This window comes from Dermacentor variabilis, chromosome 1 (assembly GCF_050947875.1).
Source record: "Dermacentor variabilis isolate Ectoservices chromosome 1, ASM5094787v1, whole genome shotgun sequence".
Classification (NCBI taxonomy): domain Eukaryota; kingdom Metazoa; phylum Arthropoda; class Arachnida; order Ixodida; family Ixodidae; genus Dermacentor; species Dermacentor variabilis.
The window spans coordinates 38,408,289-38,433,189 of NC_134568.1; the positions used below are offsets into that span (position 1 = coordinate 38,408,289).

General features: G+C 42.9%; 1 protein-coding gene across 1 annotated transcript in view; it reads right to left on the bottom strand.

Annotated features, from left to right (window-relative positions):
- Positions 1-24,901, bottom strand: part of LOC142570928 (sodium-coupled monocarboxylate transporter 2-like) — a 66,913-nt gene that overhangs the window by 16,649 nt on the left and 25,363 nt on the right. The window contains exons 5-8 of the mRNA XM_075679230.1: positions 23,570-23,727; positions 23,339-23,479; positions 4,303-4,432; positions 3,254-3,342 (exon numbers count right to left, since the gene is read on the bottom strand). Coding sequence (XP_075535345.1) covers positions 3,254-3,342; positions 4,303-4,432; positions 23,339-23,479; positions 23,570-23,727 — 518 coding nt within the window. The remainder of the gene's footprint in view (positions 1-3,253; positions 3,343-4,302; positions 4,433-23,338; positions 23,480-23,569; positions 23,728-24,901) is intronic.

Here is a 24,901-nt window from a genome sequence, read left to right on the forward strand (position 1 = left end):
TCAGTTCGAATTTTGCAATTCGAACACACGTAAGGTAGATGAATGCTTTTATGAGACAACCACTTATATTTAATTTCATTTTGACGCTATGCTGCGTGGCCAGCCAAGCGAAAAAAAGAATGACAACCGCTAGACCGATTTGAATAAAATTTGCTAAGAGAAGGTAACTTATAGCAACTCTAGGAAGCAGAATGGTTATTTAGAACCTAATTTTTTTACAGAAATTGCTAAAATTATCATGTTGGAAAAAAAAAGAATATTAATACAAGCATGAAGTTTAGAAATCTGTAACTCTGCACCAGAAATAGATATAGCTGTTCTGTAAACTGCTGCTGTTAGAGCATCTAAAGCGGACAAACGTGATTGTTAATTTACAGCTTACATAAAATTGTTATAATGCTTACCAGAACTTTGAAAATATACTACACACAAATTAGTGTTATCCTGCGGGGTATAATAGACTAACCTTGTTCGTTATAGAGTTGCTATTAGATGTAGTTTACAGAATCGTGATATCATGTTTTATTGCTGAGTAATCTCTCCAAACTCTGTTGTAATCAAATTTTGTTTTCAAGTTTCTGTATTTTCAAGTAAAAATATGTACAGCATAAATAGGAAATATGCTTTCATCAATTTAAATTAGATTTCAAGTTCGCCGTTTAAATACAGCCAACCACATCGAACTAGGTGCAGAAAAACAATTTCTCCGTTCCCACATGTATTCACATAGAAGCTCCCCAACTAAAGCTTCCTCTTAAACTTCTCATATGTTCCGCCTTTTCGAAATATTATCTTGTAAACCGAGATTCAATTCATCATCTATTGCGTCGTAGTAAAGCGAAGTCCCTTCGCACTGACTTTAATGGCACCTAGCTTGGTCACGATTTAATTCATCTGCTGGGTGATGCGGTGCCACGCGTTGACATTACTGAACTGAGCACATACACACGTGCCTCGTACGACTATTGCGCAGACTACGTGGCTTTAAAAATAAAGTATGGTACGCGTGCATTTATATATTAAGTAGTGCAAAGTCCTTTGATACAGGGGTCTCCAACATCAAACGTGTGCGCTTTACATTCAATAATGAAAAGACAATGGCTCATTTGTGCTTAATTAGGTAAAGAATGATCGCGATTTGTCATACAAGTTGTGTGTGTCCGCCTGTCGATGTACTCCTGATGTGAGGGTGAATAGCGCTAGCTTTTAGTGATTAGAAAAAAAAAGAGTTAAATATCGACAACAATGCCCTGCGGCTGTATTCACGCATTTGTGAACACCATCTAATTGGTTCGCCAGTGAAATCCTATCACACACTAATTATCGAAACGGTGTTATTTCGGCAACAAATCAACCCACAGTTGCTGCAATGACCGCTTAACGAAGCGCAATCTCCCTGACCAAATTGCAGCCATGCCATCGGCACGACGTAACTTCCCTGCATGTTATAGAGACTACGTAAGCGTCTTTTTATGAGTATCGGAAACATAAAGCGCAACAGAAAGTGGGTTTGCGAGTAGCCAAATATAACACTGCTCGTCGTTTTTTTATACTTTAATCATTAATGATATCTGTTGTTCATTGAGACTTGCTAACCACTTTATCAACAAGGGAAGGTCTCACTGATATGTGGCAAACTTCTTTATATATAATTTATGGAAGTTGTTTTCTGATTTCAAGTGCTTTACGTGTAAGCTACATTAGGGAGTTTTAGCTTGTACGGAAATGTATTATTGACCTTTGCGGAATGCGTTGTTACCGGCGACGTCAACGTGAGCGACCAGGTTGCTGGTAGCTGAGAGTTCAACCAGAGACATAACTATTACAGCAGTAATCAACTACATTCTATTAGGTTGTTTGTATAGAGTGTCCGTAAGCGCGTAATGCCTAATAGTCAGCCTTTCCTTTTTTTTCATTTTTATTGGACATGAGCAATCACGTAACACGAAAACGTGTCTAACGCGTTGTTGTTGGATCGCTATCGCTACCGCGTTGTTGTGTAACGCGTTGTTGTTGTATCGCTACCAGCGCCGCTGCTGGCAGCGACATCTTTCATTATTGCTGCCGAATGCAGCAATAATGAAACACAGAGCACTTTGGGGCCACAGTAAATATGAGGTGGAGTGTGGAACCTTGAAAGGAGTAATGATGCCAGCGCTAACGCTCGATAATGCCATTCTGTGCTTAAAATCGGATATCTTATCGGGGCTGGAAGTTAACCAAAGATCGGTAGGCCGGTTGGCTTTGGGAACCCATACTAAAATCACGAAGGAAACAGTGCAGGGTGACATGGATTGGGCCTCTTTTGAAGTGAGAGAAGCGCAGAGCAAAATTAGTTTTGAAGAATGACTCAGGAACATAGATAAATATAAAGGTGTGGCTAAAGTGCACATGTATCCGTACCTGAAAAGCGTGGACTCAGAATGAAGGAAGAGGTCAAGAAAGTTGGCATCCAAGTACAGGGTAATTGAAACTGTAAATGGACAGCCAGGAGTCACCAGAAAGAAAGTGAGAGAAACAGAGACAGCGAATTGGGTACAAAGAATGGAGACAAAGAAGACCATAGCAATTTACAAGAATGGAAAGAAAGAAATTAGCTGGGAAAATCTGTGCTATAACGCAAAGGGCAGTCAGTGCCTTGCTAGTTGAGGATTGAGCCTAAGGACGAAAACATACCGGAGCAGATATTCGCAACAAGATGAGACATGTGTATGCTGCAGCAAAAATCCGGAGACCACTCAGCACTTCCTAATGGAAAGCGAACGGATTTACCCAGTGAGACCCGGAGGTAACGTACACCTTCCAGAAGCGCTTGGATATAAAGTGGCCAGGAGCATCAACCGATCAGCAATCGAGATAAGCAAGAGTTATTTAGACTATTGGTGGAGAAAAACCAGGGAAGCAACTCATACGACTGGATCCGTTACAGGCATAAGTAGCGGTACAATGTACATAGAAAAGTTTTGAGGAAGAGAAAAAGAAGATTAAGGAGATGTATAAAAATATGCTCGAATGAAAAACATGTATAACACACCTGATTAACTCCAGCAGACCAGATGAGTATTTGTCACTGCCCCATTTCAAAGGGGATGCCATTAAATCATCATAATCTGCCGTTCATGTCATCGGTAACATGGTATTCCTTGAAGGTTAATGCGTTTACGGACATGCTAAAACTCTCTATTATTTTTGAGCCTAGCTTGAACAGTCTCATCGATAAGCTTGGAGGTCAAGTTGGCGACATCGTCCGTACCTTGTGGCTGCGCTGACAACTCCTGTGAGGAAGAGTCCAGAGAAGCCTGGGAAGTCACCCAGGTTTTCCTTCACGTAGAAAGGTAGCATCTGATGAAAAGAGGAAGCAGTGGCATCGTAACATATTCCACAAGTGGAATTCTATTGTCTCTCATGCGGACCACAACAATAAAATTTGAATATGCGGTTGCGGCAGGTGTGTGCGTTGAATACGTTAAAGGGTCATGAAATACGCAGTAGCAGTAAATTAGGAGGCGAAATACCTTATTCGTTGTCTTTGCTATTAGAAAATACATTCTAGCTAGAGCAGTAACCTGCTATTTATGGTAATGAAATGTAGTTAAAGCAAATGATTTTGTTATTTACGAAGTTAGTAAGCAAATCTTGTTAACGAATCAATTAACTAATAACTAAAATAGGCTATCAAAACAGCCGCCGTTATGGACGCGTTGCCAAAGAAAGGTTTAGACTCTGCTGCGTTATGACAATAACCTAAAGCATTCACACCCCGAATGCGTGATAATTGGGCTGGTACCTACTTTTTATATGAAAAATGTCTTTGGGCTGAAAAATGCTCTTTATGAGTGTTAAGCTACTCCTATTACGATTCCTGAGTGTCATTCACGAAATGAAGCATCTGCTGGTAATATTCAATGGGGAAACTCGTTTTTTGCAATTCTGGGCCCACCGCAATAAGAACAGCTAAGTATCTAAGAAGATTGCACAATGGAGAGACGCTCACTATCCTGTAAACACTCAATAATTTGGTAAGTGAGAAACTTAGTAATAAGCAAGGTAAGGTGGTAGCATTTGTATTCAGGCAAAATCACACACATCAGTATATCAGATTAAGGAGGACATCGATTTTTTTTAGAGAGAACATAACTGCAATGGAAGGTACGATTTGCGATGTCTGTACCATTCAAGAAACACTACTTAACGATGATTGCCACCAGAAAAAAAGGAAAAGAAACATAATTATATGTGAGCCACTCTTGGAGGCAAACAAAGAAGCAAACAAAATGTTCTGATGGTTTGACCACAAGTCACCTGATCAAGCTTGGTGATGGCACCAGACAGAAGTGGGTCGCAGTCTCGGTACCAGTAGACTAAGGCTACAGCCATGCCGGCCATGATGAAATTGTACAAGGCGTTTAACGTGACACCGATGTAGGTGATGCTGTATTATCGACCCAAAAACGAAAGAAAGAAGGAAGAAAAAAAAAGCAATTAGAACACACAATTTTGGCATACAATATTGCTTGGAATACAAAAAAATACTTACCAATGGCAAATGTTACTATCCAAATATGATTACAATGAACACTTCGGAGCATGCAAGACATGCTTTAAAATGTCCAAGCTTCCGTTTAAATGTGAGCTTCCGTTTAAAAATTAATAATTGCCAATGGTCAGATCGACATGACTGCGCAGCGCAAAAGCCGAAGACAGAAGAAAGAACACAACACAGCGCCTCCGTTGTGTCTCGCCCAAGATTCCACTTCATCAACGGTCAGATATTTTAATGCGGCAGCGGAATGTTACAATGTTACCACTCAGCAGAATTCGGCCTGCAAAGAATGCTAATAGAAGCCCCCAGTGTGGTTTCTGAATAACTGACCAGGCGAAATTGTAGGAGTGATGCGATATATCCATGGTTCACACGGTAGCTGTATGAGTGCGGCCCCAAGGCCGGTATAGTGTAACGATTCCGTTTGTTCGATTCTATTCTCTTATCATTCGCAGCTCACGACCGACCGACATTGGTGAAAACGTAGGCTGAGCGCCGTCTGGACCACTGGTAAAGTGCGAAAAGGCATAGCGTTGAACAGAATGGACCTTCAAGAATATTTCAAAGAAAAATTAGAAAGAAATACTCATGACTCCATGGCTTCCAAGGCTCACATAAAAATGTCATCCTAATTTGTGTCTTATATTGTTTAGCAGAACAGAAGTCTCTTCTTCGCAGTCTTCACAAATGACTTTAATATTTTTTTCCCTTTGTCCGTCGTTGTGAGTAGCACAACACCCTTTGTGTCAGAGTGCATCTCGGCAACACCAGAACACTGCAACTAAATAGTTGCTAATATAAAGCTGGGATTATGCATGCTCAATATTCTTCTGGCTGCCTCGCGGCTCAGCCTACATGATGACCTTGATGAGGATCTTTCCAATATCACATAGAAGCATGGGTATGCAAGTTTACGTTTCTTCGCGCAACATTTTGCGTTCGTCCTGGTTGAAGCATGTCATAGCTCTACCACATCGTACATAGTCGCATTACTTCTTCCGAACATCAGAAGTGCACTATTTAAAGCAAATTCATAATGTGCGTTTTAGAGGCATCAGTTAGCTACGCATTTCTTTTGGCGTCAAACTGACACAACTTTTATGCTTACTAGCCATCCTAATACCGACTCGCAGTTTGCTGCAATTGAACCACATACTTGTCAAGCAGCTCGAAGGCGTGTTTCTAATGACGTTCCCCAATTTGGCTAGTTATTTTTTCTTTTGGGCAGCCACACAGAGGCGTTTGCAGAGGCATGGAACAAGGAATTTGAGTATCGCGTGATCCTTACACACGACGCTTCCTTATTTCAGCTTTTCAGCATACATATGGCAGCGTTTTATCATTATGAGCTTGATATTTCAATAATTTCACGAAAAGAAGAAAAATAGAGACGGACTGAGAAGAAAAAATAGGGAGCTCAACAATGGTTGCGTCCGGTTGCCTATCCTACACGTAGAAATAGGGCAAGGGGGAAGGAAATATACGAAAAAAGAAAGTAGATAGAGTTCACTCACGTATATATAGTCACAAGCGCTCGTGTTGGTCAGTTGTGTTCCAGAAGCACAGCAGTGCTTTATTAGCCTTTATCAGACTAGCGTTATTCTGCGACATTTACCAGGGTCCTTGCTTTCGAGAATGGTCTACCATATAAGTGGCTGGTGACAGTGCGCAGAGCTTTTCGTTGACCGTCACGCCCGCAAGAATGGCATGCGGCGCTGTTGCAATTCCAATGAGGAATGAATGAACGTCCATAAACGCGACGCCCAACAACATGCGACGTACTAAATTTGCTTCATGGCGGGAGAGCTTGAGTGATGATATTCGAATAGGGCCTGCGCTAAAATTACAGGTTTCTAAATCAGGGTTCGCTGTGATTGCCGGATAGGGACACTCATTACATTTGCAAATGGCAAGCGCTTTCTTCTGCCGACACCAATTTGCGGCAGCTACGTGGGTTGCAACGAATGCGTTCTGGCACAGTGCCTATTTTTATCAATAACTTCAGAATACACATGCCTACAGATTAAATAAATCCAACAGACAGTTAGGCAAGGAAAAGCAGAGGGGAAATTAAGTGTGTTATTCAATTGAAAAGTAGAAACAATAAAGAGAGGGAAAATGAAACTGGAGGAATGTGCAACTTGATTTCATGGATGCTTGGGTAACACACGAATGCGTGACGGGGGCGTTTCACGTCCTTAAAGATTGTGTGAACAAAAGTTACCAATTGTCTCACCAGAGGTCATCTACGACTACCGAACTCTTTCATTTATTTTGAGCAGTGAGGTTATACTGGAAAGCGCTTGCGCTAGTAGATTGCTAGTCTACTCTTATACGAAGACGGCTCCGGAAGCGCTAAACTATACATCGGAGTGCTAAGAAGATTGTTGTTTATTACCTTATGACATATCAAAAACACTACATTTTGCATCTTTGGCTTACCATCGAGTCTATCTTCAGTGAATTCCGGGCCACGTCGGTATTGAAGGAAATGAGGCGACGGATACATTGGACACCTTGACCCGTATTGAATATTCAATATCAAATACCACCCGCCGTGGTTGGTCAGTGGCTATGGTGTTGGGCTGCTGAGCATGAGGTCGCGGGATTGAATCCCGGCCACGGCGGCCGCGTTTCGATGGGGGCGAAATGCGAAAACAGCCGTGTTCTTAGATTTAGGTGCACGTTAAAGAACCACAGGTGGTCGAAATTTCCGCAGTCCTCCACTACGGCGTGCCTCATAATCAGAAAGTGGTTTTGGCACGTAAAACCCCATAATTTAATTTTTTATAAATACCAAGAACTTACCAAAGCATTGATCGCGCCTTTGATACGCTCAAACGTTGACTGCGCCCGGTGGTGGCCTACACGAGTTACTTCCTACACAGATTCGAGAAGCGGTCATCCGCTGCTGTGACATCCTCGATGAGTCTGGAACATCCGATCATCGAGTGCCCGCAATACCAGTGACAGCGACAGGCCTCGCGAAGCCGCTTGGTCCGGCTGGATAGGTATCCTGATAAAGGCATGCTGTCACAGCACTTCGTGACGTCCTAATAGCTAGTGATCTTGTGCCTTCTCTTCGAATGACGATGTATCGTGATTGTGTTGATATACCGCTCAAAAGTGGCCCAGGCTTGCGCTGAGCAATAGATGTGCCATGAGAGGAATTACAGCCATGCTTCGCTTAGCACCTATACCAATGCTACAAGAGCCATGCCTTACTTAACAACATTTCTTAGGCTTTTGATCCGCGACAGCAAGCAAGAAAGCTTAACTGACGCCACATTCCGGTGGTCGCGGCGCTCCATTCCTATAGACATGAAGATTTTGTCATAAGTATGAATTTGGACGATCTTACACGGTGATTACCACAATTAAGACAACACAGCTCCGCCGATGGGTTCAGCCGATTGCAACAATTGAGACGACCATACCAAATGGACGCTATCTTTTCTACACGAACGCGGCGATTGACCCAAAAGGAGGACAAATAATTTTAAGTCCAATAAATCCTGATATCTAAGCTACGCGTATGCACGAGGCGATCGAAGCCCTCGTCAACTTGCCTAACGTCAACGAAGCCCACATCTATACTGACAATGTCAGCGCCGTTTGGCAGCTCAAACAGCCAGCAGACGTGCTACACATGTGTGAGCAGATTCATAGACCTAAGTCTTCAAGTGTTAACATCACTGTCCACTGAATTCAGGCAGGTGATCATGAACACAGCAGTTACCTTGTGGGCCACAATGTCCATTCTTTCTCGCCACCTGTAATTGCTTGCTTCTCTTTACGCTCTCTCGGACCTCAGCTCTGTCATCATTGCCTGAAAATGTATCTTCCTGCAGGTCGCTCGTGCGTTCATCCCCCTGTGTGTCTGCTAAGTTCCTTTACAATTTTTCACAGGTGTAGAGAGTCTGTCTCGGGAGACCGCCTTGGGGTGGCCTTATAAACCTGTCATCAGTTGTACCTGGGCTCAACCATATTAATACAATGTCCAATATCCTAAGTTATGCACTCTGGCGTCTGCAACGGACGCCGGCCATCCACCATATACTTTACTCATTCCCCGGAAAAAATATAGCCTGCGAAAATATACTTAGCTGTGAATTTAAGGACTGACCAACCTGACGACTATGAGCGATGGCTCATGGACAAGGAATTTCATAGGTTGCTATTGCAGTATCTGCGTGAAACGGGCTTCCATGCATAAGTAAGTTACACGAAATTCCATTCCCAGATTATGACCTGTAGCCAACCAGGCTAATAAAAAGAATATCTGACTTTGTGGAACGCTCATGGGAACTTGTGCCAATATTTACTGCATTGCTTGGTGAAATATATTGTAATCTCTTGCATGTCGTACTTGTAGTGACGTGCTTTATTATTCGGTGTGAGCAAGGTTCTTTTGTTGTTTCGGTTTTCATGAAGTGACTGCACAGGTGGGGACTGTTCTGATAACGAGCGATGTGACTGGACGTTAGAGTATTGCCGGTGCATCATATTCTGGCTGTTCATGTAGAAGAGCATATCCTATGGGAATGTACGGCTGCAATACAGGGTAACAGTGATGCAGCCTCAAACAGCGGCAGCCTCCGCGCGCGCTGGGAGTCTGCATTGCTCAGCTCGGACCTGCAGCACCAACTCTGGGCCGTCGAGCGAGCCGAGGAAGCTGCCAAGGGCCAACAACCCTTGGCTGAAACCCAGGCGGCGTCCAGGCCCACCACACCAAATCGCAGGGTACTGAATAAAGTTATTTGAATGAATGAATGAATGAATGAATGAATGAATGAATGAATGAATGAATGTAGAGGAGCTGGTTATGTCTGGGGTATTTCAGGCTGTATTCATCCTATACATTTTCTTTGTTTCATTTTTTTACATTACTTAGTCGCTGTTTATTTTGGACGGTTGGTATAATCGGCATTTAGGTGGCTGATTATTTAATAGACAAGCAAGACAACTTGCCGTCTGTAGGTACCAAACTCACAGCTTTATCACTTGTACGATGCTCTGTCAACTGAGCTATGGGGCTATTTTCCGCCGTCCGCTTTTTTGGGCATTTGTGTATGTGTGGTAGTCCTAGCTCTGGAAGTGTTCGCCAGTGCTACTCACGGTAGCGACGGCGATTATGAAACATCCTGTAAACACCAGACGTCACGTGGTACGCGAGCTTAGGAGCAGGAAACTTGCCAATATACCTTATGTGCTACCTAGCGTAAGGCTGTACTGCAGATGTCCGCCGTTGTATTCCCTGGGGTCGCTATCTTTTGCGCGATCGAAAAGCCGACGTTCGGTTTCGCCTCACGCGATTGGCCTAGATTGGACAAGGCCGCGATATCGGCGCGGCCCAGGACAATTTATTTATTTATTTATTTATTTATTTATTTATTTATTTATTTATTTATTTATTTATTTATTTATTTATTTATACATACTGCAACCCTAAGAGGGTTATCGCAGGAGTGGGGTACAAGATTAAGGGTGCCACACGCACAGCAAAAAAGAGGTACACAAGTTCTAAAGGTACAAAGCACACAACAAAGCACTAGTGAACAAAATATGAAAAAAGAAAAAAATCGTCTCAATACCTACATATACGCATATAAACATGGTACATAATACATGGTCCTAGGCATCATGGGCACGAACCAGTGATTGCATTAACAAAATTGTCAGGTGTCAGTTTTCGTATGTTAAGGGAAAGCTGGTTCCACAATTCAATGGATCGGGAAAAAAAAACTATATTTGAATTTGTCAGTGCGAGTGTGCAGGAGTGTTATATTTAGAAGGTGCAAATTCCGTGTGTTAGACGCTTTAGCAAACTTGATGTATTCCAAGGATGAGCAACGTTCATAGTTAACAGTGGTGTAAAGCAGTTTAAGACTTTCTACATTACGCCGCTCAACTAGCGAAGAGAGGTTCAAAGGAGGGAAGGTTAGAAGAGGGGGAGAAGTCCTTGTCGTAACGCCGGTATACAAATCGAATAGCCTTTTTTTTTACGGATTCAAGTTTTTTTTATGTCGTATTTCAGGCATCGATTCCAAATGGCACACCCGTAATCCAAGATGGGCCGCACTAAGTAAGCAATTTTGTTTCTTTGGGGACTGAGCGCGGAGAACGCTTTCGGTAACCTAGACGTGCTAGACCTTTAGAACAGGTTGCTTCAGTATGTTTGGACCAGGATGAATCGTGTATGAATAGAATGCCAAGATACTTATATTCAGAAACGTGTTCTAGAGGAATACCATTGAAACAATAACGAAGACGCAGTTGTGTAGTACGTGTCGAGAAGGACATAGAGACAGTTTTGCGAAAATTGATGTTCATCTGCCACTCGTTACGCCAAGTGCAAAAGTTGGAAAATGCTCTATTCAGAATGGCGTGATATTCATGACTGGTAATTGTGTGATAGATAACGCAGTCATCGCCGTAACGACGCATTTTAGTAGGTAGCACGTTCTTAGGTAGGTCATTTATATACGGGAGAAGAGAAGCTGGCCTAAAACAGAACCCTGCGGAACATGAGAGGTAACGGCCACCGTAGGTGATTTTGCAGAATCGAAACATACGTATTGCGACCTATCTGAGAGAAAACTAGACATCCAGGTAACTAGACTGGAATTATTTATAATACTATTTAGTTTATGCAGAAGGTCGGAATTAATGTACACCTATTCAAAGGCTTTGGAAAAGTCTACGAATATGGTATCAATTTGAAAGCCTAGGTCAAGTGCTGGAAGATGTCATGAGCAAATTAAGATGGTTGCATAATGGTACTGAGGCCACTGCGAAATCCATGCTGGAAGATTGTTAAAATATTGTTGGCCTCAAGAAACTGAATAATATGTTTTTAGACGACATGTTCTAAAAGTTTACTGCAACTAGAGGCTAAGGAAATCGGTATGTAGTTGGATAGGTCTTTTTTACTCCCAGACTTGTGCAAAGGAATAACTTTCGCAACTTTCCATGCTGATGGAATGGTACTTGTTTGCAAGGATTTATTAAATATCACTGTAAGAAACCTGCTAGACCAGAGAGCATATCGTATGAGAAAGGAATTGTGAATTTTAGGAGAACAGCAACCCTTTTTAGAATCTAAGTTTAAAACTAAGTTTAAGACACCTGACATAGATACACTTAAGTTATTGATAGCACGCCGTGATTCTAAACCCGAAAGGAGGGATTTCTAAGTTGTATGCAGATAAGACTAACTGAAAATACGAGTTGAAAGCAGCTGTAATAACATGAGGATCATTAGTGGAAACATCGCTTATTATGAAGAATTGAGATGTTGTTTTACTAGGCGAAATCACACGCCATATTTTTTTAGGATTTAATTTTAGCTGACTAGGTAAACTGATGGCGTAGAATAACTCTCTGGCTGCTTTAGTTTTTATTCGAAGTTCATCCTTAATTGTCTGAGTTACTAGAGTACCACCGGTGCGTCTTTGTCGTCTAAGTCTAGCAAGGCGGCGAGAAAGGTGAATTATCTCTCTGGTCATCCATGGCAGGTCAACGTTTCTTTTGAGTGGAACGAAGCGGCTGACGCATGTACGTACGGTAGAACTGAAAAACTCAACCAAACTATTCACATCGTCGTAGATACTGCGGTGCTCGAAATCCGCAATAGAATCAGCAAGAAAATTACTGATAGACTGGTTATCAGCTTGTGTAAAGTCATAGAAAGTGCGAAGAACAAATTTAGCTTCAGGTACAGGAACATTAATAAGAACTATAGTACCGCTTTGTGATCAGCAATTCCATCGACAACGTCACACGTATATCTATTTTCAACAAGATTTCCGCTAAGAAATACAAGGTCTAGAATATAGTGGCCTCTGGTATTCTCAGTGACAATTTGTTTTAGGTTACATGAGAGGGTAATATTTATTCGTTCTTTACCGATTGAAGAATCGTAGCCAGTGATAGAACACGATTACCACGAAATGCATGGCGCATTAAAATGGCCCAGCAGAACTAAGTTGGAACATGACATGCATAGTTATGAAGAAATGCTTCTAAAAAGTAAGTTGCTCAACGTTGGACCCCGGAGGACGATAAATTACACCGATAACGACAGAGCAGTTGCCAAGAGGCACTTTACACCACGCAGATTCTATTTCATTAGGACCACAGATAATCGAAGAGGTAAGATCGGACCGCAAGAATAGAGCTACACCACCACCTTGTTTGTGTGTTCGGTCGCAGCGCACAACGGTAAAGCCAGGTGGGGTAACTTTAGCATCGAGAATGTCACGGTGTAACCACGTCTCGGTAACACTGATAATATGAGGAGCACTAAAAGCGGTCAAGGAGACAAAGTTAGTAAACTTATTAACAAGGCTTCTGGCATTCACATTCAGAATTTTAAGGTCATCATGCCGTATTTTCAGTCGTCACTGTGTACCATGCGAAGCGGATTTGGGGGAAGTATAAGAAGAATGAGTGGAAGCCGTGGTAAGGGCGTTAGTTTTGTGATCCCGGTCATAGCGGATGTTGTCACATGATCAAACCTAATACGCACAGTGCAGCCATTTTTTCTGTGAGAGACGAATCGCGTGAGATTCACGCGATGAGCATAGGGCGATGAGGTCAGATTGCTGCTGTATAAGATTGCTGTTCTGATTTCTGAGTGATGCATTTTTGTTTTTGTTTATGTGTGCATTTCACGAGATGATCTTTTTTTTTTCTCTTAACCAATGTATAACTATGGTTTTCAATATGTTCTGTACTACTTACTTTGCTGTTCAGTTTCGTTTTTTTCCACTCCTGTTACAGCCCCTGAATGAGGCTGACAGTATTAATAAATGAAATGAAATGAAATGAGATGAAACCAAACGTCGGGTTTTCTAACGCGTACAAGATAGCCGCCCTGGTCTGTGAACAGAACTCTGCCGAATGATGAGTGACATTCTGTGGATACCCGGTGACGTGAATTCCAAAGGAGTTATGCTGAATAGTGTATTCTTCCTTCGAAACCGCTCACAATGGCCAAATAATTTTATGTTTGAATGCAAACTAAGCGACAACATACGCTTTCGCTTATCTTGCAAAGGCCTCACTTTTGTTTTGACAGAAGTGAATATTGTCTAATCGCTAAGTCATTAATCCAGCAGTCAGGTTCTCAATGGTTACCATGCCTAAAGACTGCGCCTTCACTATATGCCTGTTGGCTAGACGCGTTGTCTATACTGAGAAGCTCGTGCTTTCTTCTTTATATTTTAAAGTGTATTCAAGGAGAGGCTCGTGCCCGCATGTGGCGCCGGATACTCTTTTCTGGCATGTTAGCCGTGCTTACAATGTTCATAACAACAACAATTGTTAAAAAACACAGGAACATTTGCGCACACAAAGCTCTCGTACAAATATATACATGCTCAGGCAATTTAAAGGTTCGCACAGTATAAGTGTCCCTACAACGTCAATGTTCACAAAGAATAAACGTTCTTGGGCAATTTCATATTTGGTCACTCTTGAGTGCCACATTTCCGGCACAGCACTCGCATACGCGGACACAAGTGCCACAGAAACAAAAGAAAACACGTAAGCAAGAACATCTGCCATATCCAATGAACAAGAACAACAATACGAGCAGACAAAGAGCACGAATAAGAATAAATAGACAAAAGGAACGGTTACCTGATTTAGTAAGGTTCTTTTTATTTCTGTATCCTCGAAGAATTGTACTATCGCGAGTGCAGCGATGTGTTATTTTCCTGAAGGCCATGGACCGAAGATGTTTGCTGATGATTCTTACGGGACAATCTCGTTCGCAAACGCCACTAAGAAGGGTGTAAGCATTTTTTCCCCTTTGATGATGAACGGAGCGACGAGTCGTTCTGCACACCAACCAGACAGAGCTCCCGGAAGTGAAAAGTACGGCAGTTGCGAGCACCGGCTCCATAATTGGTTTCTATCAAAAAAAAAAAAAAAAAAAACATCTCCTAGCTCATTTATCTCTATCCCTGGTTACTCTTCTTCTGCGCAGTTTTAAGCGTAAGATCAATTAATGCTTCTTTTAAATACGCTTTCGAAGCTTCTTTTATCTTCTCCAGCATGGAACAGTGCGTCGGACCAAAGAAAACTGAATTACCACAGCAAGCTGGGGCGAGTAGCTGACTGAACATATTCCTAGGGGTGGGCAGCGCAACCCGGACGAACTCGTATCCTCCACTTCCTTTTGTGCTTCGTCCGGGTTGTGCTGGCCACCCCTAGGAATATATCTAAAGAAAACGTCGGAAACGAAGGTTCAGAAAACGGAGGTTGCGAAGCGGTTGCTTATTTTTTGGCCTTTCAGTTGTATGGTGTTTCTTGATTTTTTTATCTTTTCTTTCTTTTTTAGAAGGAAGACACCTCAGTCCGCCGACGCATACCATTGTGCCAGGTGTACATTGTCGTTTCAGATTTCTTATCTCGTAGTCCAACGCATATGAACGCCGTCCTCCCAACGCTTCCAGTGTCTTCATGCATGGTACCGGCAGCACCGGCACGTAATTATGGAGTAATAGAAAGTTGACTTGGCGCGTATTATTTTCGCTTACAGCTGCTTCCTTCAGGTATCTATTAGCATGGCACTTGTCAAGTGCATATTATTCGAGCCGAAACTGACGTGCCAGCCTCGTGCTTAGGCACGTCGGGGCTCTCCTGTCTAAATGGTTCACCTGTGAAAGACGGCTCCCTGCCCACTATAGTCGAGGCATTGAATATGACGGTACGAAGTGTTCAAGTCGGCAAGGCTCTCAAGGAGCCGTCAAACAACTTGCCTGGCGGTTGCATACAGCGCCGTGGAGTGCTCCTGGGACGACGCGAGAACTCTATTGCCCCTTATCAAAACCACGGTTCGATGCTTTCTCGCTGCTTTTCTTAAGGAGGGCTTGCGATCTCGATGAAACTCGGCAGCACAGAAAAGAAAGTAGCGCGGCAATTACGACGAGATAAATTTGAACGCTTAAAACATTGTTGGCCTTACATATTCTATCGGGTTAAATTACATTAGCAAGGTGAAAAGGTCAGCAGCTACAGTGGGTGGTAAAGACCGTAGCTCGTCCTGTTTAACATCTAACGGATGCGTGAGTGAAACTATACGTATATACACATACGACGAAGTCGCAAGCGTTACAAGGTTTTACATGCATCAGCAGAATTCACCAAGAATTTCGTTCGCGAGATCTTGTAGCGACGCCAGTAGCGGACAGGGCGGCTACCTCTTCGCGTCACCTCCGCGAACTGTTTACCATTGGTAAGCCGTCAATGCTGATTATATGTTCGACATCACAATTGACGGATACCTACTTTTATGAACAATTCTACCGTAATAATATATTCGCGAATATGGGCCCAGAGGTGCTATGCAGGATTCCCCCAAGTTTCTCACTCGCCTGAGTTTGCTCGACGGAACTCGGCAAACAAAGATGCCGCGAACACGCAAAAGAAACAGAGGGTAACATGTCGAGATAAAGCCACGTATATCAACACGAGCGCGCTCTGCGCACGCTGCTTCTTCGTTTCAAACACAGGAGACTGGGCAGTGTGATTACGCGCCAGCGCCGCTTACTATTTGGCAGTTTTAGTTGGACGTCCGCAGCCACCCACGTGCGCAGGGCGCGAAGTTGTGCGTGCGTAGCGTAGCGCGCGCGCACGATACGGCAATAGTTGGCCGGAGGCAAAAGCTGACAAGGGGATTGCTGACTTGCGCGAGTAGGAACCGGTAGTGTGCTGCTCAACACCGCCATATGCCACCTTCTGAAATTGTGTAGCCAATATCAGCCGCCACGAAGTCAAACCACAAGCCGGAGTCATATCTTGGGCAAGAGCGATATCGAAAAATGGGCTCTCGTGGACACGCGAGAACGCGCCAGAACGTCCCGCAAGAGCCGCTGAGCACGCAGCGGACGCTACGCAGCTTTTGCGGACGCTACGCAGCTTTTGAAAAGCTGCAGGCGCACGCAAGATACCGTGCGTGCTCCTGCGTACTGCGCACGCGCACTGACGCCTCCGCGGGTTTGTTGCGCGCGCAGAGCTAAAACCGTCTATTGTCAACGCAATATCGCAACATACCGTGACTGGCCGCTATCTATATACACAATTGGCGCAAGCAGCTTGCCTCGGCTTTCTGGGGCGCGCCACGGGCAATTCTCCTCTTTCGGATATATCTATCCACCGTTCTCTCGTGGTGCAACGCAAAACGTAATAAATTGGAAATTCATACAGCGAAGCTGTCTGTAGCTAGGAACTGGAAAAAAATGTTTACAGCAACAAACGCCATGTAGGTTGATCCTTGTGATAGTGCAGAAAGGGTCCCAGTTCAATGGCACATACCCCTGTGGGCTTCAGGGACCTGTAACGCGCCCTTGAACTACACTTGTCACACGTGGGACCCAAAGAGGTCCCAGCCACGCGCGTAAGAATAGATGTCTTTTTTAAAAAAATGTTTTTTACAACTTTTTCAAAAAGGACTTTTAAAAAATTCTCGGCGCAAACCGCGCAAACACGCTAGTGCGTTCGTCGTCGTCGTCTTATCCCACAGCTGGATCCATTATGCAAACACTATCATAATCAGCAATGGCTCAAGCGTCGTCTTCCACAGCTGGATCATTCCAGCGTAGAATTTCACTTCTATCGTCGTAATGGGGAGGCCGCGCTTACGGGGCTATGAAACGTTCTTACGGGGGCATGGGCTATTCGTTGTCTTACGTGACGGACGCATTTATTAACAGAGGTGATACGCGAATATGTGTGCGTACCTATATCGCCACGATGACCACAGACCTTTGTTCAATATTCTGGGTCACCTGTGTATTCCGCGCTAAATAGCTTCATTGGTCATCCACGTTCACAGAGTAGAAGGACCCTAAATATTTTAAAAGCACATTCATTGCACATCTGGCACATTTCGAAATGCTAATAAACAGCCATAAGTGCATGATAAATGTGCACCATAAAACATTTTTTTTCTATAACTTACTTGCACAGGTAATACTTGCAAAGCTCATAATATATAGAACGATAAACAAATGAAAGAAAGCGCCGGCGGTTTGACCACGTGACTCCTTCTTTTTCGGTCGTTCATGGCGTAACGCCCAAGTGAAAACCCGAGAGTGCACCTCGATAAGCAAATGACACTGGAGGCATGCCGAGGGTTGAATTTTATGTCTCGATACCGTTACCTCATTCACCTGAGGGCGTCGTCAGAGCTCGCGGAAGTCCCGAACTTTGCCAAACACGAACCTTCCTGCATAGCACCCATGGTTCGCGAGAATAATCTTGCATTCAGATCACAGCCGCTGATACACGTTCCTCTTGCAGCACATTGAAAGTTCGGGTACAAAAGGGAATAACACAGGAAGGCTTCATGCTTTCGCTTGCGAACCTAAAAAAACAAAGCGCTTCAAATACTAACCCATCGCGTGTTACATGTCGTCAAATAAATGGCAGTGCCGCATGGTGTCTTATAGCTTTGCGCTTCTGCGGTGCCATTTTACTCAAGAATGTGGCTTCAAAGAAATCTTCGTAGATGACTGTCTCCCGCTTTCCTTTTTCCTACATTTTTTTCCTACAATTCCTACATCGACTGGCAGAACGCATGCGAGCATACAAAAAAAGGACACTGCTGTTACCAGTTATTTCTATGCGATCGTGTAAAATATTGTTCCAGACAATCAGTCAAATCAAGTTGTTAAAAAAGGAGGCGTGGGTACTCGAGAGCTACTGCGTGAAACTCATTTCCGCTGCGAAGTGGGATCATCATTTTGTAGAACATGGAAATGTGTGGTCCCATTCAATATGTGCTGCAACACGGTACACGTGGTCGAAGTGGCGACTGAATGCACAGCGGCGCCAACATGTGAAGGAGAGGAGAACAAAACCCACCGCCGTTGCTTAGTGGCTACAGTGTTGGGCTGCTAAGCACGGTGTCGCGGGATCGAATCCTGGCCACGGCGGCCCCATTTACATGGGTGCGAAAACACCCATTTTCTTATTTAGCTGCACTTTAAAGAACCCCAGTGGGTCCAAATTTCCGGAGTCCCCCACTAGGGCGTACCTCATAATCAGATGCTGGTGTTGGCACGTAAAACCGTTTTTTTCGCACGTAAACAGTTTTTGCAAACGTTAACTTATGTTAGCGTTTGCAATAAATGTTTTCAAGATAATTACGAACTTAATATTGAAGACAGCGCCATTTTAGCAACTAATGGGGTAAAAATTTATCGTTTAGCCTATTTTTGATCATCAAAAAATGCTAATAGCACACTCGTCAGGAAGCAAGCAGACAAAAGCCTAGGCCGGTATAATGTAGCGATTACTTCAGTTTGATTCTATTCCTTTCTTATCATACACCGCTCACAACCGGTAAATCGTGGTGATAATGTAGGCGGGGATCCGCTCAGGCCGTTGACAAGCGCGGTAAGGAATAGGAATGGAATAGAATCTTTTGATGATCCAGGTCCTATATATCGAATTTATAATGGCCAGCAGATCAACAACTACCAGCTGATGCTGAAATGGGAAGTGTTAATTACGTAATATTTATTTGAACTCCAGGACTGACTGCAGCATATCACAAGGTTATAGTTTTTTTTTCAGTACGGAATATTTTTGTTTTCTTCTTCACGAACATAAAATCCGTTATGTAGAAACATATGTTCCCAGAAGAAATCTATGCAGCAAATGGAAACTATGGCCTCAATTCGAATTCATAAAACTACAATTAATTTATCGGTGGTTCATCGACATGTTTAGCTGTCCGCGATGTTGCAACGGAAAATAAAACAGTTGCATGGCACGCAATTCTGGTCCTTCGACTTCCGCTTCCGCTTTGTGCGCACGAAAATAGTTGGAAAGGTCGCTCATCATTTGAGTTCGTCAATTGTAAAATCATACTCCCAGGACGGTTTACTTTGCGGATTTAGTGATGACTCCGGTACCGTTTGCGACTAGCCTGTCCGTTGTCTGAGTGATACGCCTGGAAGTGAACTATTCGGCCTGAGATGCGGCCGTGCTGCCTCGTTCCACGCACCCTGCAGAAGTAGTGGATTACTGGTGGTGCATTTGCTCAAGGGGCGCCTGAGGTCACTGGACGATGAGCATTGTGTAAAAAGCCACGCTTTCGCTAACTGAACAGGTAATAATACTGGTAAAGAGGCTTGGTTTGTTCTCATGCAGTATCTTGAGACACAATATAATGACAGTTCACGAAAAAATTTTTCTTAGCATACTCGCACAAAAAGCCACACTTTCTTAAGAACAAGGATACGAGAAGAGTACCGGCTACCGGATGTTGCAGTTGCCATTGGTGACAGTGAGCTGTTCTTTTCTTTCCTGCGGTAACGCGGATACCGTCGAAAATGTTCTCGTATAGTATTCATAGCGTCACATGTTATGTTGCATGTACTTTCCGCGATACTGTTTACAATCGCGCCATTTGTAAATTTGTGATTTATGCAACGTACACATAGCCTAAGCTGTTACGCAATAAAAACAATATAGTGACATGTTAGACGTACCATGAGAGAAGGCGACCGGCTAATTGAAAACCAAACTTACGAAAGAAATCCGTTGTAAATTCGGCGTATGTTTTTCACTAAACGGCAGCAATTCCTTAAGTATGACCCGCCATGGTTGCTCAATGGCTATGGTGTCGAGCTGCTGAGCACGAGGTCGCGGGATCGAATGCCGTCCACGGCGGCCGCATTTCGATGGGGGGGAAATGCGAAAACGCCCGTGAACTTAGATTTAGGTGCACGTTAAAGAACCCCAGGTGGTCAAAATTTCCGCAGTCCTCCACTACGGCGTGCCTCATAATCAGAAAGTGGTTTTGGCACGTAAAACCGCATATTTTGTTTTTAAATATACGCTCTCTATCACCCTATAGGCTTTCACCTGATCTTAAGCACAACTCCGTCTTGGAAGACGCTTTGTAATTATATATATATATATATATATATATATATATATATATATATATATATATATATATATATATATATATATATATGTATATGTATATATATATGTATATATATATATATTGCTACACACGGTGCACCCTGATGGTACCGTAAGCCAAAGAAGCACGAGTGTTTGATGGTAGCAGCTTGCCAGCTGCGAACCAGCTACGAGCCCAACCAATTCATTGTCGCCAGAAGAGACACTATCCTGACAAACCATGGCTTCCTTAAGTTCATGTATGAAGAATGAGCTATTGTGTTTCGTAGTTCAGCATCGACATTTGCACGAAACAAGGTGCATGGAGCAGGAATGTTGTGAGTTAGTGATGACTGCTGAATAACTCGACGCTTGGTACAGATTACTCCTTAAATGCGTTTCCCCGAGCAGATTTCAATTGCACCGACTCTGCGCATTTTGTTTCTCAGTGTCTGCACCTCTCATCCTTTTCAGCAGCTGTATGGCTGTATTCAGCTGAGGACTGTGCTCTTCTTAATCTCTCACTCCAGTGAATCTGGAAACGTAGCTATTTTTTTCTTTCTCAGGACTGCCTCACTCAGCTTCAAGGGTGACCACTCCCTGCAGCTAAAAGCATTAGGCTCGTCTCGTTGTCGCAATTTGGGACCAGCCCTTCGGGCGGAACTTTTGGCACTCGCCCATGTGCTAAAAGCTGCCTGTCGCTATAAAGGCGTGTCTGTTCAGGTGATGCAATTACAGATCCAGGAAGTCTCGCGTGGATTGGACAGCTTCCGCCCAAATTTTATTGCTGTAATTGTGTCCCAGACTGCACTGACGTCTAAAAGAAAAGAGAATTTGGCATCTTTAAAGCCAACGAATGCATATAGGCATCCGAGAGTTGCTGTTTTATCGAGAGAACAGAGTAGTGAGTTGAAGCGGGCTAGAGCAGAGCTTTCTTTTTAATAGCTTTATTTAAAGAGATGTTGGCGCCTATAGGTCACGCTGACTGATCCACGTCTTTGACATAATAATCGTGTTCAGAGCGATTGTCACGCAGAAGCTACGATTAGAAAAAAACAGTGACTTCGATTCCAAATTTTACGTACAAAGCAAATGTTCCTGGGAGTTCACAAATGTAAATGTTCTTTTACAGCTGTAGATGAGATTCCTCATGAGTGCCACGTTCCAAGCACAACATTTGCGAGCACGGACACAAGAGTCACAGAAACACGAATACTTAAGAAACATCTGAAATAATTGTTTGTGTGAAACCAGAATAACGGGAACAATAAGCGCAATAGAACGAGAATAAGACGAAGGATAGCCCCAAAGCAGCATTGAGCCCCAAATAACCGAATGCTGCCATGGTGGAAATCTTTCGGGCCAACCTCGTTTGCATTAATAATGCGACATCAGCCGTAGCGTGGAACACTAATTAACAAAAATAAGCATTCGACGTCCGTACTGCTTAAAGCAAATTACCTTTAAAGGAAGCAGTTGGCAGCATTAGTGATAAAAAGAATAACAATGCCCAAATTCTCAAGGTGTCTTGGTCTATATTCGCAGTCATGGCATGTACGTAGGTATAGTGAAACCCAACACCAAGTCGGGCTGAACAAGCAGGCTGCTCTGCCCGAATTCTCCCGTCATTTTTTTGGCAGAAAACGATTGCAAATTCGATGAGAAATGTCTAATCTAAAGCAAAACTTCCCTATTTCAACCTCTCACCAGTGAAGTAATTCTCCGCTGTTACCAGTTTCGCTCTGCATTCTGCGTTTACTTTTTATTTTTTTTTTGAAAAAAAATGCGCCCAAGCTTTCCAAGCTATGAATTATATCAATTTAGAATCCCGTGCGATTTCTTTTTAGCAATCAGCAATTCATTAGCCTTAGCCAATGCACGCTATAATCTTTGGCGTCATAATAAGGTGCTTCTACAATTAGGTGACACATCTCAACGAGTCTCATTTTTGCGCCGTTTTCTAGCAGGTCAAACATGTCAGCTCACAGAGGGCTGCACCAGAGATGCACTCTATTAGACTAGCTAACCTTAAGAGGAAGCTTTAGCTCGGGCCCAACTCCGACGCGGCCTATTCAAATACATGTAAAACGCAAAAACCTTTTTCTGAGATAACTCCAGGACCGATATTAATTAAATTTGTTGCATTTGAGAGAAAAGGTTAAATTTTAGTGACTGTTGGAAGCGGAATTTTGATTTAGGGCCTGAATTTTATGAAAAGGATTTTAAAAAAACTTGAAAGTTTGAAAAGAATAGACGCACGAAGTTTACAGATTCATAGCTCTGCATAAAATGCAGATATCGCGGTTCTGTAAACGGAAACCATTAGAACATTGAAAGCGGACAAATTCGATATGTCATATTATATCTTAGATGAATTTGTTACGTTTTTTACAAGGGTTCTGCAAGAGCTGTATTTCCATATCATTAAATTTTTTGAGATACATGTGTCAGACATCAATTTTATCCACTTTAGATGTACTGTTAGATAAAATGCACGTCTTTATATTATCTATTTTCGTTGCTTAGTTACAGAGTTGTAAACTTGATAGTGTCGTTTTTTTTTTGAAAATTTTCGGTCTTTGACAATTTTTAATAAAAAAATTGACGACCTAAATCAAAAATCCGAAACCAACAGTCACTAGATTTTAAGTTTTCTTTTGAATTTAACAAACCTTGTCAAATTTGGTGCCGTGGTTGCCGAGAAAAAAACGATTTCTCTTTTTACATGTATTTAGATAGGAGCACCCGAGCTAAAGCTTCCTCTTAACGTTTCTGCTTGGGGTCGTTTCAACGCTGTAAATGATTCCTTATGAATTATAACGCAACAAGTCACAATGGGGGGAGCTTACTGCTCACATATCGCACCTTTGAGCTTCCTTGAGTTTTCTGGCGGCGAGGTACCTCTGGACGACTACTTGATCCATGCCCGAGCGAAACAAGCTGTGGATGAAAAGCCCAATCATGCAGGCCCAGACGTTCTCGTCTTTTGTAAAGTCCAGGCTGGCACTGGTCAAATAAACGGAGAAAACGAAAGAGTTAACTTCGGTCTTTTTTTACTCACAACTGTGAAATAAGATGACATTGCAAAATGCTTACTCAAATATGTACTCCTTTATGTTGAAGTCACTTGCTGGTCGCAGTCGCTCGCCTTGATACTGTGAGTCGTAGATTACTTTGGTAACGACGGTGATAGGAGCCATTAATATGAGCAGTGATTGAACGCAGTCGGTCCACACGACTCCTCGCATTCCTCCCTGTGATGATGTTGTCACGATTGTTAACTACGCCGTACAGCAAATATGAGGCAGCAGTGAAGACACAATGATAACACTTTTTCAAAAGGTTCTGTTAACCGCGACGTTCGTGATTGCAGTTGCGACTGATGTTCTAGATATTAGGCGCGAAGCGAACAAGCTTACCGCATTCAAAAAGGAGGTCAACGCCCGGAACTACAGCGCCATCGGAACAAGCCACTTGGACGAAAAAGGTTAGAGGATGGAGAATGATGGAGCACATTTGCCTTCGCACTGCAATGTACAGGCCCCGACAAAAGTGGTATACTCCACGCAGATTGCTACTGCAGCGGCGTCGCTCGGCATTTTGGCGAGCTGAAGCACGAAACATTGACACGAGTCAAGCGACATGCTTGAAGATAATAAAGGGCACACATTGGCTGTCTCGATCCCAGATGCTGCCTGTAGATGGCGTTGCGATGCAGTCTGCCGTTGCTCTGACTCCCGCTGCGTGGAGTATACCACTTTTTTCGGCGCCTGTACATAAGTGCGAGCCACGACTAGACAAGGTAAGGATTCTGGGTACAAGTGTGGACGGCTGCGGCTCGGGTGCTCCTATCTAAATACATGTAAAAGGAGAAGTCGTTTTTCTCGGCAACCACTTCACCAGATTTGACAAGGTTTGTTGTATTTAAAAGAAAATTTAAAATCTAGTGACTGTTGGCTTCGCATTTCTGATTTAGGTCGTCAATTTTTTCTTAAAAATTGGCAAAAACCGGAAATTTTCGGAAAACGACAGTATCAAGTTTACAACTATGTAACTAAGCAACGAAAATAGATAATATAATGCCGTGAATTGTTATTAATAGTACATCTAAAGCGGACAAAATTGATGTCTTTCACATGTATCTAAAAAAATTTATAATATGGAAATACGGCTGTTGCAGAACCCTTGTAAACAACGTAACAAATTCACGTAAGATATAAAATGACATATCGAATTCGTCCGCTTTCAATGTTCTAATGGTTTCCGTTCACAAAACCGTGATATATTATTTTTATGCAGAGCTATGGATCTGTAAACTTTGTGCTTCTATTTTTTTTCGAACTTTCAAATTTTTGAAAATCCTTTTCATAAAATTCAGGCCCTAAATCCAAATTCCGCTTCCAACAGTCACTATAATGTAACCTTTTC